The sequence below is a fragment of the Eschrichtius robustus genome, chromosome 19 (genome assembly GCF_028021215.1).
Source record: "Eschrichtius robustus isolate mEscRob2 chromosome 19, mEscRob2.pri, whole genome shotgun sequence".
NCBI classification, from domain to species: domain Eukaryota; kingdom Metazoa; phylum Chordata; class Mammalia; order Artiodactyla; family Eschrichtiidae; genus Eschrichtius; species Eschrichtius robustus.
The window spans coordinates 69,027,352-69,040,920 of record NC_090842.1 but is presented as its reverse complement, the minus strand read 5'-3'; the positions used below and the strand labels follow the sequence as shown (position 1 = coordinate 69,040,920).

Below are 13,569 nucleotides of genomic sequence, written 5' to 3'. Positions count from 1 at the left end.
TCAAAATCCTAGTTGGTTTTTGGGATGTTCAAATTCACAAGTGGATTCTAAAATTCACATGGAAAGGCAAAGGACTAAGAATGGCCATAACAACTTTGAAAAAGAAAGTCCAAGGAGTACATGACCTTGATTTCAAGGCATATTATAACAACAAATTATTCAACACATGAAAGGATTGGCATAAATAAAGTAGATAAATGCAACAGAAGATAAAGTTCAGAAATAAACATATACATATGATTGACCTTCAATGAGGATACAAAAGCAATTCAGTGGAGAAGGTATTTAAGTCAGTATCACTGCAGCAACTGGGTATCCATATTTTAAAAAGAACTTCCAAAAATGAACTAAATATGAATCATTTACATCAATAAAAAACCCTAAACTTTAAAGTTTCAGAAGGAAACATAGAAAAACTTCTGTCTTTAAATTTGGGAAACATTTTTCATTTATTGATAGAACACCAAAAGCATAAACAGTAAGAGAATAAATGGACAAATAAGACTCCATTAAAGCTGAAAACTTTTTCTCTGGAAAAGCTACTGAAATGAGAAGACCAATTCTGGATGAAAACAATGTCAGATATTTCCATTAGAGGACCTTAATCAATAATCCATGAAGAAATGTCAAAACTCAGTAATTAAGATGACAAATTATATGAACAGAAATTTCAAAAAACTATGAATGGAAATTATCACATGAAAAACCACTCAACATCATGTCAATAGGGAAATACTAGTTAAAATCACTAGATACCACTATACACCTCTTACATCACTGAAGTTAGAACGCCTGACCATACCAAGTGTTGATAAGAATGTAAACAACAGGAACTCACGTTCTGGTGCTTCTGGTAAGACTGTATCAGGATACTACCACTCTATGAAAATTTGGCTCCACATAAGTTAAATTTTCACTTCCTCTATGACACCTAATCTAAATGCTGCTAGATATTAACTCAAGTGAAGGAAAGCATAAGTCTGGAGGGCATTTCTCCAGTGTGGACTTTCTTGTTTTTTATGAGCCTGGAGCTGCCTGCAAAGAACTACACTCAAGGTTTTTCTCCAGTATGGATTCCCTGGTGGGCAATAAGACTTCTTCTGTAGACAAAGGCTTCTCCACATTCACTGCACATATAAGGCCTTTCTCCAGTGTGGATTCTCTGGTGGACAACAAGACTTCTTCTGTAGACAAAGCCTTCCCCACATTTACTGCACGTATGAGGCCTTTCTCCAGTGTGGATTCTCTGGTGCTCAAGAAGACTTGTTTTGTAACTGAAGGGCTTGCCACATTCGTTGCAATTAAAAGGCTTTTCTCCAGTGTGGACAGTTTGGTGCCGAACAAGTGTGTACTTGAGCTTGAAGGCTTTCCCACATTGATTACACTCATAGGGTCTTTCTCCAGTGTGGATTCTCTGGTGCTCAACAAGTTTAATTTTGACCTTGAAAGCTTTCCCACATTCACTGCACTCATAAGGCCTTTCTGCAGTGTGAACATTCTGGTGTTTACTGAGGGCAGAGCTGCTTGTAAAGAACTTCCCACATTTACACCCATAAGCCTTTTCTCCAGTATGAATTCTCTTATGCACAACAAGACTTCCTTTGTAGACATAGGCTTTCCCACATTCACTGCACATATAAGGCTTTTCTCCAGTATGGATTCGCTGGTGATCAAGAAGCCTTTTTTTGAAGATGAATGACTTCCCACATTTGCTACAACCATAAGGCTTTTCTCCAATATGGATCCTATGATGCACAACGAGATTTTTTTTGTAAAGGAAGGGCTTCCCACATTCACTGCTCTTAGGATTTTCTCCAGTGTGGACTTTTTGGTGCTGAACAAGTGTATCCTTTTGAAGGAAGGCTTTCCCACATTGATTACACTCATAGGATCTTTCTCCAGTGTGGATTCTCTGGTGCTCAACAAGTTTATATTTGTGGGCAAACACTTTCCCACAATTACAGCACTCATAAAGCCTTTTTCCTGTGTGAACTTTCCTATGGTGAGTAAGACTGGAGGTGAGTCTAAAGAACTTCCCGCAGTCACTGCACTCATAAGGTTTTTCACCAGTGTGAACTCTCAGGTGCTCAGTGAATTTATACTTCTTACTGAAGGCTTTGCCACATTCGCTGCACTCGTAATGCCCTTCCTCAGGGTGAGAGACCTCCCTGCTCTGCCTGCTTGTACCTGGGTGCTCTCCATAGTGGGAGGGCTGGTGCGGGGGAAAGCCCAAGCTGCCTAGGAAAGCCTTCTCAACTTCTCCACATGTGAACATATTGTCAGGTAAAAAGACTTTGCAGCTCGTCACAAGCAAGGCCCCATTCTCCTCGCTTCTGAGGTGTTTCTCTCCAATGGGATGCTTCTGGTGCTGCTGTAGGTGAGAAGTGAACATTTTCCCACAGGCCCCAGAAGAGGACGGTTTCAGCCCAGGATGCACTCCTTGGTGCTCAGCCAGGTACAAAACGTCTTTCTCTCCCAGGGCACCCGTATCTGAAGTAAGAGTCTTCAGGATAGATAGGTCTGGATTTGGATTCCTGTCTTGTGTCACTAGTTCTACAGAAACACATTGTTCAGAAGCAGCCTCCTCAGTACCTACTGCACGCCAACACCCTGAAAGCACAAAAATGCTGATAAACTGTATGGAGACGTTGGTGGGACAGGAGCCCACTACAAATCTGTGCATGACACATGTAGGTATAAGCCCATGGGTTTGTTATTAAAACAAGGGAGGAAGGGTCAAGTGGTAGAAGGGGATACTGTGCAATACTAGGCCTCTGATGGTCACAGAACAGGAAATGTCTCAAACCAGTAAGAACACAGGATACCAGGATGTGGCACCATGCTGGGAGGAGAGGCTAGAACAACCCACTCCTCAGCCAATGGCTTTCAGCAGGACTTTCTGGTGGTGACAAGTGTCAGCTCTGTAGAATGTGTTTCTCAATCCAGGAAAATGCAAATACACCTGACTATCAGTGTTCAAAGACAATATAAGTAAACATATACCTCTCATGACACATTAAGGATATTCATATACAATATACAAAATACATAAAATTGGAGAACAGTGCAGAGAGGGGGAAAGGAGAGGTGTGGAGGACACTAAGGTGGAAAACAGGAGTCAGAAATCACAGTACAAATGAAAAGTGGGCAAAATGTCAAAATGGGGAGAAGTGGAAGAAAGAAATGAAGTATGAGCATGATGAGTCTTGACATTGAAAGAAGAGAGAGCAAAGGACATTTCCCTGTAGGATTAGAACTCATCAATGATATCATGCCTTCCTACAGCTCCTACTCACCAGGCTCAGGATGCAATTAACCCTCTTCCTATGACTAGAGAGGGCCCCACCTCGTCAGGCACCCAGGGTTGCTTCCACCCCTCAGCTCAGGCTGGGTGACTATGAACCTTACCAGATCAAAGTCCTCAGAGGAAAATAGGGCCATTAGGAGAAAGACACTGGCCCAGAGTGAACCAATCAATGACAGATTTCAGGAAAAAAAATGTATCACTAGAAGAACCTTAAGGAGTCTTGCAAACATAATCTAGGGTTGACCACAAATGCTGACCATGTAAGTGTCTGTAATTCCTGACACAGGCAGTGGGAAAAAAAGGGTTAAAACGTGTGACACGGATCTTGCACACATCTGAACATTCAACACACCTAGTGGTGGCAAAGCTAAGTGGCATCAGCTGGGCAGGCTTCAAGCCTCTGAGACCGAAGGCTTCTGTGAAAGGCTTCAGGGCCTATGGTATAGGGCTGAACACACACAGGGTGGGGGAACGCAGCTCAAGTGCCAGGAAATCGGGGAAGTAAGCAGTGTCCAAGGTCCAGGCTGGGAAGGACGGAGTGAGCCATGCAGAAGGAAGGGCAGAGTCCCGTACGGGGCAATGGTGTGGGAACATGGGTCCTTACCCAGGGAGGCTATAAGTGACAGGTTCTCCAGCATCACGTCACAGTAGAGGAGTCTCTGAGCATCGTTCAGGAGACCCCACTCCTCCTGGGAGAAGGACACAGCCACATCCTCAAAGATCACATGGCCCTGTCATGAGGGGGACAAGTGAGTTCACAGCAGCCTCTGCAACCAGGATCTCCAGGTCATGGTCGTCCACCCCAGTGACCCAGCTCAGAGGACACACCAGGTCCTGATGCCACAGGAACCTGCTAGCGTTACGTCATTCAGTTAAAACAGAGAGGGAGACAAGCAGTCTCACAAGACGCTCTGGGGCTGCCACACAGACCCCCAGCCGCTCTCCTCAGAGTCGACTCTCCTGAGATCACACAGATCACACCACATACAATGTCACTTGTGCTCAGCCCCCTGGAGTAAAGCCTGGGGACAAGGGCCCTGAGTCCATGCTCACACTCCTTCACTCTTCATTGCCCAGCCCTGCAGGGTCACAACTCCCTCATGTGCCGGACCGTGACCCCCACCCCACCCCACGCCACCACCACGGCCACAGGCCTTCGGCACCTCACCGTGTTCCCCACGTGCCACCCAGCACGCGGTGCTTCCCCAGGCCTCTGCAGGACCCGCTGTTACAGGCGGTCCCAGCACTGCTTTCGTTCCCTGACCTGGCCCTGCTCCCTGTTCCCACGTCAGCACCCAGACCTCGTGTGGGGTCAGATGCCCAGAGCCCTCGTCCTCCACAGTGTCCCAAGTGCTGACCCCGCACCACTCACCCCTTCCTCTCTCTGCTCCTCTCATTCCCACCCCAGCCCCCCACCCCACAGCCCAGCCCAAGACCCTGCCCCAGCTGCGCTCATCTGCCCTCATCTGGTCTGTCATCCAGTGGAGTCTCACACTCTTCAGGCTCCAACCGCAGTCATCACAAGACTTTGAGCCTGTGGAGGGGAAACAATGCCCCAGGCCCTACCACCCTGTCATCTCACCTCCATTCCTGCTTTGCCTCTCAGTCCATACCTTATCCACCCCTTCCAATCCTGTGCCACGACCAGGACCTCCCCCGAGGCCACTCCCACCCCCACACACTCATGGTCACTGCACTGCCTCATCCATCTTAGTGATGACAGCCACCCCTGTCCCTGTGCCCAGGGAGGTGAGCCAGTCCACGGAGAACACCCTCCCAACCCTACAACTTTCATGGCACCCACACATGGCCTGAGGGCCTGGAATCTGACCTAGTCCACATGCCATCCACCTGCTCAAGGGTATTTTCAATCCTGAACTCCACCTTCCCTGAACTCCAGGTGTGTGTTTCCAGTGGCCCACTTGACACCTCTCGCAAGACACCCCGGCAATATCTCAGACTCAGCATGGGGACATGGAACTCTGGACAGTCCTTCTGTCCATTACTCCTACTTCTGACTTCCCATCTCAGACATGGCTTCCCCACCGTCACCTAGAGTCAAACATCCTGGGGTCATGTCAGACTACTCTCTCTCATCCTGTACAGCAGAAAATCAGCTCTACCACAAACGAGAATGAGAGACTCACCTCTTCTCCTGCTACAGAGCCATTGCCAGGATCCAGTCACAATCGACATTTACCAGGACTGTGCCCTCCACTGGGCCCCCGGCTCCACCCTCATCCCCAGTCTTCCTCCTCTCGGCAGGCAAAGCAGCCTCTTCAGACCCAGCGTCAGATCACTTCCCTCCTCTGCGGCCAACGTGGCATGGACCCGCCCCCTCAGGAGAGGCCCAGCTCCTCAGGCTGCCATCCCAGGAATGACTCATGCCCTCAGTCTTTATCAGCCCACATCATGGGTCCTGCAGTTCCCTGAACACTCCCCTCTCAGTCTCATCTCCAGGCTGTGCCCAAGGACACGTCACCACTTGACCTTCTCCACTGGACACATGGGAACACCTCCGTACTACTTCTGGCTTTGATTAATGGTCCTGTGCCTGAGATGATGCCAGGGCCCAGACCTAAGGACCCAGAATCGCAGGACAACACTGTCTTCTATATCTGTGTGTCAGGACCAGGGGTAGGGATGACGTCTGGGTAGGTACTGGGGCTTCTTCCACTTACCTGTCCAGGGACCATAAATGCTGCTGCTACCATGGGAACCTGTGAAAAGAGGGAGTATCTGAGGTAAAGGTGATTATGGTGAGGATGTAAAGGCTGAGCTGTTTCTTCCCTTCCTTTTCCTGGACATGAGTCATCTGAGGCTGACCTCTGACCTCAGATCCTCAGTCTTCAGAGCTATAGCTTGACAACTCGATAGGCTTAGACAAAGACTCAACGTCCTTGGGATTTCCCTGGTGGTCCAGTGGTTAAGACTTCAAGCTTCCACTGCAGGGAGCCCGGGTGCCATCCCTGGTTGGGGAACTAAGATTCCACATGCCGCGGGGCGTGGCAAAAAAAAAAAAGACTCACCCTCTTTGAGTCTCAGTGTCTTCACGTAAACGGCAACACTTAGGATGTCTATCTCATAATGTGTACATACCAAATGCATTATTACCTCTCCCATGCTAAGATTCAGCTATTACAGAGCACAGGATTAAGATTTCTATAAATGTTTTTAAAATTAGGTTTTTCTTACATGTCTTTCAAGGCTTTCTGAGACAAAGTATCTTTTTTCAACCACCAATTATCTAATTTTATGACACCACTGTGGTGCCCTACAATTCATTCCTATTATTACACTACCTGAACTTAGTGATAGAATCCACAGGTTTAAGGCATCAGGCCCATAAACTGCCCTCTTTTGAGAAGCCAGTTCCGATCCCTGGTCCCCAGGCTACCAGTACTTCTGTCCCACTTGGCTACAAATTCAGGGTTTCCCATGAACCCCTTCTCGGTTTTGATAATTTGCTGAAATGACCCATGAAGTTAGGAAAACACTTTTCTTACTTTTTCTGGTTTACTGTAATGTATACAACTTAGGAACAGTCAAATGGAAGCGACGTCTAGGTCAGGGTCGGGGGGTAGAGGGCAGCAGGGGGTTTCCAGGCCCTTTCAGTACATGCCACCCTCCCAGCACTTCCACCATTTCAATGTGTTCACCAATCTGAAGGAACCTTGAATTTCATTGTTCAGCAGTTTTTATACCTAATCTCCAGCTCCCCTCCGATCCTTAGGAGGTGCCGGGTAGGTCTGGGAGTTGAAACTTCTAATCACTTGTTTTTTCTAGAGAGCAGTCCCATCCTGAGGGTATCTGGAGAATCCACCCTATGTCACTTCATTATAATAAACTTCCACGTGATAAAAGGCGCTAGTTGTGAATAACAAAAAACAGTCCTAATTCCCAGGCAATTCTAAGGGGTTCAGAGCTCTATGTGAAGAGCTCAAGACAAAACCTAAACATATATATATTATTATAACACAGATATATATTCTCATTTTAAGCAGTTATTACTTGCTTACACAAGATTAACTTACTAAATCTATACATTTTTAACCTTGTAGTTTCCTGGGAGAGCTGAGGCACGTGTGCCCTTGACTGGGCCTGGGCTGCTCCAACAGCATGGCTGACCTTTTTCTGACTCCACAAGGAGTGGGCAGTCGGCTGAGTGTTCAGAACAGTGAATCTACACAACCTCACACCTCCTTCTCTATCTCCATCTCAGGCAAGGCTCCTTACTCCTTATACCCTTGCTTCCCCAGAAAGCCCTGGAACCACAGGACCCTGCCATCTTCAGGCAGCCTCAGAAAGTCCCACCCACTTTGCCCTGCCCTCCAGCCCCAGGTCTCTACTTTCATCTGAGGTCCCCTTGCACAGAAAAGTGACAAGACTTTCCCTCCTAAATTTGAGATCCAGACATGGCCAGAATCCAGGACTTAAGCTGTCACCACATGGACATTGCTGAGCCAGCGACCTCCTCCCTCAATTCCAGATCAGGGACTCCAGCAGCCCCTATGTCACCAATTGGCCCCGACTGTTAACTCCTCCTTCCTTTTTTTTTTTTTTTTGGCTGCCCCACACTACTTGCAGGATCTTACTTAGTTCACCCACCAGGGGTTGAACCCAGGGCCACAGCAGTGAAAGCACCAAGTGCTGACCACTGGACCGCCAGGGAACTCCCTCCAAAATCCAATTTTAATCTCTCCCTGACATGTCTTCCAGATGCTCAGCCAAAAGAAAAACTTTATTGTCCTTTACTCTGTCCTTTTGCTTAGAACAACATTCATTGCCAACTGTCTTGCAAGTTTATTATGAACCTTATTATTTGTATTCCTTTGTAAAAAAATTAATAAACAGAAACCTCAGTTAGAGTTGGCACACCAGAAGGGGGAGCCCTCACTGACCTGAGACAATAACAGTATCCAAAAGGAAGAAGACAGCTCTCTTCTCTCCTGGAAAGGACTCAGGCAATGAAAAGCCGTGGACTCTTTGGTGACTATAGCCCTTCCCTCTTTAATCTCTATAAAAGTGTTAGTTCATCATGCCTGCACATCTCAATTGCAATTCCCTGATGATCCCGAAAAAAACTCATCTTTGCAGAAGAAATAGCCGGGAGGCTATTTGTTTCAGGTCAACAACTTCCATAGGCACCACTCTGGTCCAGAAACCACCTTACTCTCTGGAGTGGAATGCACTAGGCTCTCCCAGGCCTCCCCGCCTCCACCCTCAGCTCCCCCTCCCCAGTCTGTTCTCCCCTGAGCAGCCTTTGAAATACTTAAAAACTCTAACTCAGAGTGTCTTCCTGATTTATTCACAACCCTCCATGACTTCCATAATGCCGACTGTTGGCCCAGAAGGCCCAGACTGTTGACTCCTCCATAATGCCACGTCTCTGCAGAAGGGACTCCAAACCCAGGTTTCCAGAATGTTCCCGGCTCTTGTGACCCTCCAAGGATTTGCACGTGCCAAGCCCACAGCCTTTAACACTCTCCACACGGCCTGTCAGAAATAGGGTCACCACACACGCACACCTAAAGTTCTGGAGACAGGGGCCTGAACCGCAGTGCCCTGAACAGGAGACCCTCATTGGAGGCTTGAGGATTCGGGTCAGAATCTGGGGGGGGGGGGGGGGGGGCCCAACAGTCACCTGGGGCGGGTCCTGTAGCGTGCTGGTTGCCATAGGACCCGTTGAGCGTGGCGGGATAATGGTGGTAACGTGGCCCGAAAATTCCGGAAGCAGGTTCCGTATCCCGCTCACTCCCGCGGAGTGTGGATGGCGTCCCCTCGAGCTTTTTCCAGTTTCCGTTACCTGGGCTGCACCCAGTGATCTAGAGCTTTGGGTCCTGCAGACGCAGCAAAGGCCGCCAAACCGCCGCCAACAGAAAGACACAGGAAGTTCCGCCCCCTCATATTTCACAATCCCGGAAGAACCTCTGTTTGGGGCCTTCATTGGTGCGGAGAACAAGCCGGTCCGTGCACAGTCTTCTAGGTAATGTAGTTCCCCTCACGCCCACGAGTGCGGTGCGGACGAGGCCCACCCCCAACCAGTTGGGGCAGTAATGGGCCAAGTCGGTGTGGGAAGGACAAATTAAAAATGCGTCAAGGGATTTCCCTGGCGGTACAGTGGGTAAGACTCCGGGCTTCCACTGCAGGGGGGCAGGTTCGATCCCTAGTTGGGGAACTGGAGAACTAAGATTCCCCAAGGTGTGTGGCGCGGCCAGGAAAAAAATGTATTTACATCACCTGAAACTAAGGGAACCTTGTAAATCAACTATATTTCAAATTAAAGAAAAAATTAAATAAAAACACATAAAATTAGACCCAGCAAAGCCTGTATCCATAACCTTTATAAAATTCTGATTAAACTCGTATTTCTCAGCATAAAACTTGATATAGGATTAGAAAAAATGCATTCCAGTTGTGAAAAGACTCAGACAAGCCACAGTCCTTATTTGTTGTTTTTGTTTCTTTATGAAAATCTTGGAAGAGTTTTCAAGTAAGAAAACTCAATTCAATAAGATTTTGGAATGAAAAAGGGAATTATATGCAACAAAATATCTCGGTGTGCTTCATTATTGGCTAAAATAATAACTATATAAAGTTAGATAACATTAGTCTATCGTTGATACTGTCCACCTCAGTAAACCTGAGAGGCAGTAATCAAGCACAACACATTTACTTGGGATCACAGAATTGCAATTCGGGACACGTATTCAAGTAGCAACCCAAAAGGTATTCTGCTAGGGAGTAAAATTCAGGGGATTTTAAATGCAAAGAGAGTTTTGTATTACAGAATTTTAATTGGAATTGGAGGCAGAAGCTAGTCTTGGTTGAACAGGATTGTGTACTAAGGCTATCACTAGAGGGAAGTAATAGTCCATTAGTGTGACAAGTTGCAAGTGTTATTGCAGAGTCCTTGGAATATTTGCAGGTTGGCTCAGATCAAAAGTTCACGGTTGCACCAGGTGGGGAGGTGCAGGATGTCCACTAATTAATAGCCTCCCAGCTCCACGTTAAAACCCCTTGACATCAGTGACTCCATTTTATTTCACATTCCACAACACTATTAATTTGGCATGCCTTGCAGGAGTTCTCAAAGCAAATATAAAAATTTTCACAGCATATGCACAAACTATATGATAATAACAGGCTTCTTTTATTTAAAAAAAATTAAAATTGAAACAAGAAAAAAACCCTTTAAGAAGATATTGAGCTACCTATAATTTTTAGAGTTAATATATAAATAATAAATTCAATAAGTACTACTATTTTTTTTTAAGTATTATAAATTAAAAAGAGGAAGAGTTAAAACCTGAGAAGGCAATATTCTTTTCTTTTCTTTTTTTGGCCCCACTGCCCGGCTTGCATGATCTTAGTTCCCCGCATAAGGATTGAACACAGGCCCACGGCTGAGTCCTAACCACTGGACAACCAGGGAACTACTGAAGGCAACATTCTTTTTTTTTTTAAATTTATTTATTTTATTTATTTATTGTTTTTGGCTGCACTGGGTCTTCGTTGCTGCGCGCGGGCTTTCTCTAGTTGCAGGGAGCGGGGGCTACTCTTCGCTGTGGTGCACGGGCTTCTCATTGCGGTGGCTTCTCTTGTTGTGGAGCACGGGCTCTGGGCACATGGGCTTTAGTAGTTGCAGCATGTGGGCTCAGTAGTTGTGGCTTGCGGGCTTCAGTAGTTGTGGCTCGTGGGCTCTAGGCGCGCGGGCTCAGTAGTTGTGGCTCACGGGCTTAGTTGCGCCGCAGCATGTGGGATGTTCCCGGACCAGGGATCGAACCCGCGTCCCCTGTATTGGCGGGCAGATTCTTAACCACTGTGCCACCAGGGAAGTCCCTAAATTTATTTTTAACATAAGCCCCACCATATGATTTTTCTGGCAAATTTGTTCAATATATTATCCTTTCCCCCTTACATGCCTTTGGCAACTTTACTGGAAATAAATTGACATTATTAGGGTTTATATATATCTAGATTCTCTACGCTTTCCCATTGCTCTAAAGTTAGTGTAGATATACAGTAAATTCTTAAATAAGAAGAAAAATATTTTCATATTTCTTGTTTTCAAAACATCCTTCATGCTGCTCAGCCAGCTGGTGTCTGTGTCCAGCCCTAACTCAGATCCTAATTCTGTTCCGAATGCCCATCCACCTCCTCAATCCAATGCGTCCACTTGAATGTCTCAAACACACCATGAACTCATCATGAACAACAGAAATTCATTCCCAATTTCAGTGAATAGTCTTGCCATCCAAACAAGTTTGAAATTCAGATTCATCCTTTGGCCATAATACTCCACACACAATGCTAAGAAATTGTGACTGTATCACATAAGCCTGTTCTGATGTCTGGATGTCTCTCTTTTGTGTTTGGGTTCCAATGTTATTAGTGTTTCTCTCCAGGTACCAAGTTTCCATGCATCTTTTATCTATTGTATCACCATGCACTGATGATAATTGGGTCGTTGATTATTTTATAAGCTGTTGAAACATTTCACCTACCTCTACTGCTATTTCTGCATTTATTAGCTAGAAATCCTCTGTGAAGAAGAGTTTTTCCATAATGTTCTGTTCAATTACCTCAAAATACAGTTTGTAAAGATCAGGGAGGCAAGAGCTTGATCCCTCAACTCTATTTAGCAATTTTTCAGGATAATTATTTGGACCATTAACATCATGCTCAAACCATAATGAAATGTTTATCTCAGGGATAAGGTGCACCTGTTGCACACATGCTAAGACTGTGATCGTGGTAGCCACTCTCCTAGTAGGAAAAAACATTTAGTAAGTGGCTCTTCTTTTCAGATAAGTCTCTTATTTTATTTTATTATTTAAAAAATATATTTATTTATTTATTTAGGCTGCGCCCTGTCTTAGTTGCGGTGCGTGGGATCCTCGTTGTGGCATGTTTAGTTGTGGCATGCGGGATCTTTTTTAGTTGTGGCATGTGGGCTCTTAGTTGCGGCTTGTGGACTCTTAGTTGTGGCAGGCATGGGGGATCTAGTTCCCCGACCAGGGTTCGAACCCAGGCCCCCTGCATTGGGAGCACGGAGTACCCACTGGACCACCAAGGAAGTCCATCTTATTTTATTTTATTATTTATTTATTTATTTGGCTGTGCCATGCAGCAAGCAGGATCTTAGTTTCCCGACCAGGGATCAAACCCATGCCCCCCGCATTGGGAGTGCTGAATCTTAAGCACTCGACTGCCAGGGAAGTCCCAGATAATTCTCATATTTTAAAATTAATTTTATCTGTTTTAGTCCATTCGAACTGCTGTAAGAAAACATCATATACTGGGTGGCTTATAATCAACAGGCATTTATTTCTCGCAGCTCTGGAGGCTGGAAGTCCAAACTCAAGTTTCCCATGGATTCAGTGTCCGGTGAGAGCCCACTTCCTGTTTCATAGATAGCCTCCTTCTTCTTGCCATGTCCTCACATTGTAAAAGCAGTGAACTTTCCGGGCCCTATTTTATAAGGGCACTAGTTCCCTTCATGAGGGTAGAGCCCTTCTGACCTAACCACCTACCAAGGATCCTATGTCCTAATATCATGACATTAGGCATTAGGCTTTGAACATAAGAATTGAGGGGGAAACAAACATTAAGACCATAGCAGTATCTATTTCAGGAAATTGAGTTAGAAATATATGGAAAAAATAGTTGGACTTGCTGGGGTTTCAACAGAAACACTGAGATGTACTCATGCAGGAAAGAATTATTTTGTGTGGGAAACAGGCAGAATGCCACATCATCTACTTCCTACTTGGCCTCCTGACAGATACCATCCATTTCCCCTGTCATGATATTGGTTTAACTCTTTTTTAATTGTTCCTTGATTACACATACTGAAGCCTACAAAATTATCTCTGAAGCTTTGAGCTACATAAAGTTGAAGAGCAGTGCAGTTTATTGGGAATTCCCTGGCGGTCCAGTAGTTAGGACTTGGCACTTTCACTTCCATGGCCCCAGGTTCAATCCCTAGTCGGGGAACTAAGATCCCCGAAATCCGTGCAGCCCGGCCAGAAAAAAAAAAAAAAGCATGCAGTTTGTGACTGAGTGACATTGCAGTGTGTGCATTCAGGTTTTCCTTTGTGTTCCTGTTTGCTGAATGCAGTCTACAAAACAATATCTCCCTTTAAAGGGAATACATCTTCAAAAAACAGAAGGGACAAAATAAAGATACTTGGATAATAACATATGCTTAAAATTACAATTTATGTCAAAGCACCCTCATTAAAAAAAAAAATCTACCC

General features: G+C 45.7%; 1 protein-coding gene across 1 annotated transcript; it reads right to left on the bottom strand.

Annotated features, from left to right (window-relative positions):
• Window positions 1-557: 557 nt before the first annotated feature.
• Window positions 558-9,184, bottom strand: LOC137752833 (zinc finger protein 549-like). The gene is made up of 4 exons (XM_068527674.1): window positions 8,952-9,184; window positions 5,989-6,027; window positions 3,912-4,038; window positions 558-2,610 (listed from the first exon to the last, which is right to left on the bottom strand). The coding sequence occupies exons 1-4, from the start codon at window positions 8,982-8,984 to the stop codon at window positions 1,052-1,054; spliced, it is 1,758 nt and encodes a 585-aa protein (XP_068383775.1). The 5' UTR covers window positions 8,985-9,184; the 3' UTR covers window positions 558-1,051.
• Window positions 9,185-13,569: the final 4,385 nt, after the last annotated feature.

Excerpts from the sequence above, each read along its gene's own strand:
- LOC137752833 (XM_068527674.1), bottom strand. The coding sequence starts at position 8,984 with ATGGCAACCAGCACGCTACAGGACCCGCCCCAG. Across the intron at positions 6,028-8,951 it reads CGCTACAGGACCCGCCCCAG|GTTCCCATGGTAGCAGCAGC; the intron begins GTGACTGTTGGG and ends CTCTTTTCACAG. Across the intron at positions 2,611-3,911 it reads GTCACTTATAGCCTCCCTGG|GGTGTTGGCGTGCAGTAGGT; the intron begins GTAAGGACCCAT and ends TTGTGCTTTCAG.